Here is a 2,573-nt window from a genome sequence, read left to right as displayed (position 1 = left end):
AATCCAAACTGAACATCAGGTCTTCAAACCTGTTTTTATTCATTTCTGCTGCTCTTCATCAATACATTGTTTTCTGTTCTGCCGCCCTGACTCTGGTGTCGTCATCTTTTCATTTGCTGTCAGCTTGTGCTGTTTTAAATCCCCCTGTTCTCTAAAGAGCTTCACCTCGAGTGAAACAGAAACTATATTTAAATCACCACTGAGTTAAGTGAACATCACCTGAATAACTGGACTCCAGAGACTGTAACAGTACCTGAGGGGTGTCGAATGCTCCCATGGGGAAGAAATGATTTCTGAATTTTACTTTTAGCCTCTTTTTTTTCCCCATAAACATAATTTAATAATGGTTTGACTCCAGTCCCCATCACTGCTGCACATGGTGGTCTGTTACTATTTGGGAAACTCCACTGACGGATTGTTTCTGTCGTAGTAGTCATACTAGTTAGTGGCCACAAGAGGGGGACACAGCTCTACTGCTCGCCTGTATCTCAGCAGCTAATACAACTTTAGTGCACAAACATGGACGTGACTGTTTTTGTGGCGTAGAAATGGAGTCTCCAGGTATGATGGGATCTGCTGGCAGCGGCGTACACACTGATCAGGATGGATTATACGACAACGGAGCTGCACAACAGGCCCTGTTCATGTCTGTCACTTTTCTGTGACCCAAAACATGTTTGTGTTCTTTGTGCGTCTCTGTGGTCATCTCACTTTAGTGCTGTTTTGTGTCTCTTTGTGAGGGTTTTGTGGCTCTTTCTGTGTAGGTCTTGTGTCCCTCTGAGTCATTTTGTGTCACCTTTGGCGTCTCTTTGTGGACGTTTTTGTGTGTTTGGTTTGTTTCACGTTGTGTTTTGTGCCACTGTGGTATTATGTGTCTCTTTGTGTTGGTTTTGTGTCACTTTGGCATCAATTTGTGGTACATTTTTTTGTCCCTTTGGTGATGTTTTGCGTCTCTTCATAGTAGTATCAGATGTTTTACCCTCTGCCCTCGAGCCCTTGTTGACGGTGCTCTGTAGGCCCGTTCACTAAACCATCATGATGCTGACACTCATGGACGTCTTGGACTCAACCAAACAGAGGACGGCTTCATGTCGCACTCTCCTGCAGCAGAGCTACCCTTACATGTGTGAGACGTTCTGAATCGCTTTGACCGTACCACCAAGCTGTCAGTACTGGACTTCATGGTGGTGTTGACTAGCTTGGTCCACATGAATGTGCCTGGCTGTAAAATACATAAACCTATTGACTGGAGGTGCTCTCCATGCTCCTCGCCAAGTGTTTCTTTGTTTGTTTGTAGCTGCGTACACCCACAGACGCCTGCATTTTCCTGATTTCCTTCTTTGAGTTGGTTGTAATGTCTGACATTAGTTTTGTTTTGTTTAAGTACAACGGAGGGACCTTTTATCAGATGGCTTCATGTCTGCATTTTTCAACCAGTGCACACAGAAAATCTCTCTCAGGATTGTGTTATTTCACAATAGAAAAATTGTAAGACTCCCAACTAAAATTATTTTCATAATTTATGCATTACAAGTTATTTTCTTTTATAACTTAAAACAGAAACAGTTTAAAAGATAGCGTGTTGTTCCCTGAATCCTTGACTCAACTGGTCAACTCATCATTTCAGCCGTCCACTAACAGACAGCTGCTGGACGGGAGGCTGCGATGCGCTTCGTTCACATTTGTCTGAAGGATATTCAGAGCAGGAAGGATCAGAACGCCAAGACAAGACATAAGACGTGGTTCCCAGCTTTGCAGTCTTAACGATCAAAAAGACAAATTACATTCTTAATTGCTGACATCAAACCATTTTCTGATGGTTTAACTGCCGCAGCAATGAAGAAGAACAAAACCATAAACTGTCCCACTCTTCTTTATAGTTTGGCTTTAATGTATTGGGTTTAAGTGACTGAGAGGGTATTTGTCAGAGTGGGCTGCTGTGCTGCAGTTGCATGGCTGTGTGTAAGGGGGGTGGTGGTGAGCTTAGAATGTGCTCTGTGCTTCGCCACAGAGGACACAGGAAGTGGACGCAATAACAGAAACACCGTGAGGTTCAACAGTCCCCTGCAGAATGCTCACTCATCGTCATGAAAGTATTTCTGTGTGTGTGTTCCTGAATGCAAAAGCTTCAGCCGAGGGCAGAACGATGCTCTGACTGTGCATCTGCAGCATGTGTTCAGTTCCTCTGCTGAGTATTAGCTAACACATTCTCCTTTTGTCTCTTCTTTCCATGTGCACCTGCCGTATGCATCACACCTCCTCTCCAGGTAAGTTGTTGCTCTGAATTATCACTGTGTGTTCTGTTTTGTAGCAAGGGTTTGTGGGGGTTTTTTTCACTGCATTGGGTTTCTTGTGTGTGTGTGTGTGTGTGTGTGTGTGTGTGCGTGTGTGTTTGAAGCTTGTGGCCTGTATCTAAAGGGATATTCTCCCCAGTTTATTTACTGCATTAGTGGGGAGCTGGATCTGCCCACCCCGCCTATCTGTGACATAATCCATCTCTGTCTGTTGCTCTAAGCCTGCTGAATGTCACGCTGCATCTCTGCTGTCACAGCTCAAGGTTCCCCATCACTTTT

General features: G+C 44.3%; 1 protein-coding gene across 1 annotated transcript in view; it reads left to right on the top strand.

The window, feature by feature from the left end:
• The window catches only part of LOC103363397 (pleckstrin homology domain-containing family A member 5-like), a 128,057-nt gene extending 125,749 nt beyond the window's left edge, over positions 1-2,308 (top strand). Inside the window, exon 4 of the mRNA XM_008290155.1 lies at positions 2,268-2,308. Coding sequence (XP_008288377.1) covers positions 2,268-2,271 — 4 coding nt within the window. The 3' untranslated portion in view covers positions 2,272-2,308. The remainder of the gene's footprint in view (positions 1-2,267) is intronic.
• The last annotated feature ends 265 nt before the right edge of the window (positions 2,309-2,573 follow it).

The sequence above is a fragment of the Stegastes partitus genome, unplaced genomic scaffold, assembly GCF_000690725.1.
Source record: "Stegastes partitus isolate 25-593 unplaced genomic scaffold, Stegastes_partitus-1.0.2 Scaffold15, whole genome shotgun sequence".
NCBI lineage: Eukaryota > Metazoa > Chordata > Actinopteri > Pomacentridae > Stegastes > Stegastes partitus.
This window is presented reverse-complemented; position numbering and strand designations above follow the sequence as displayed.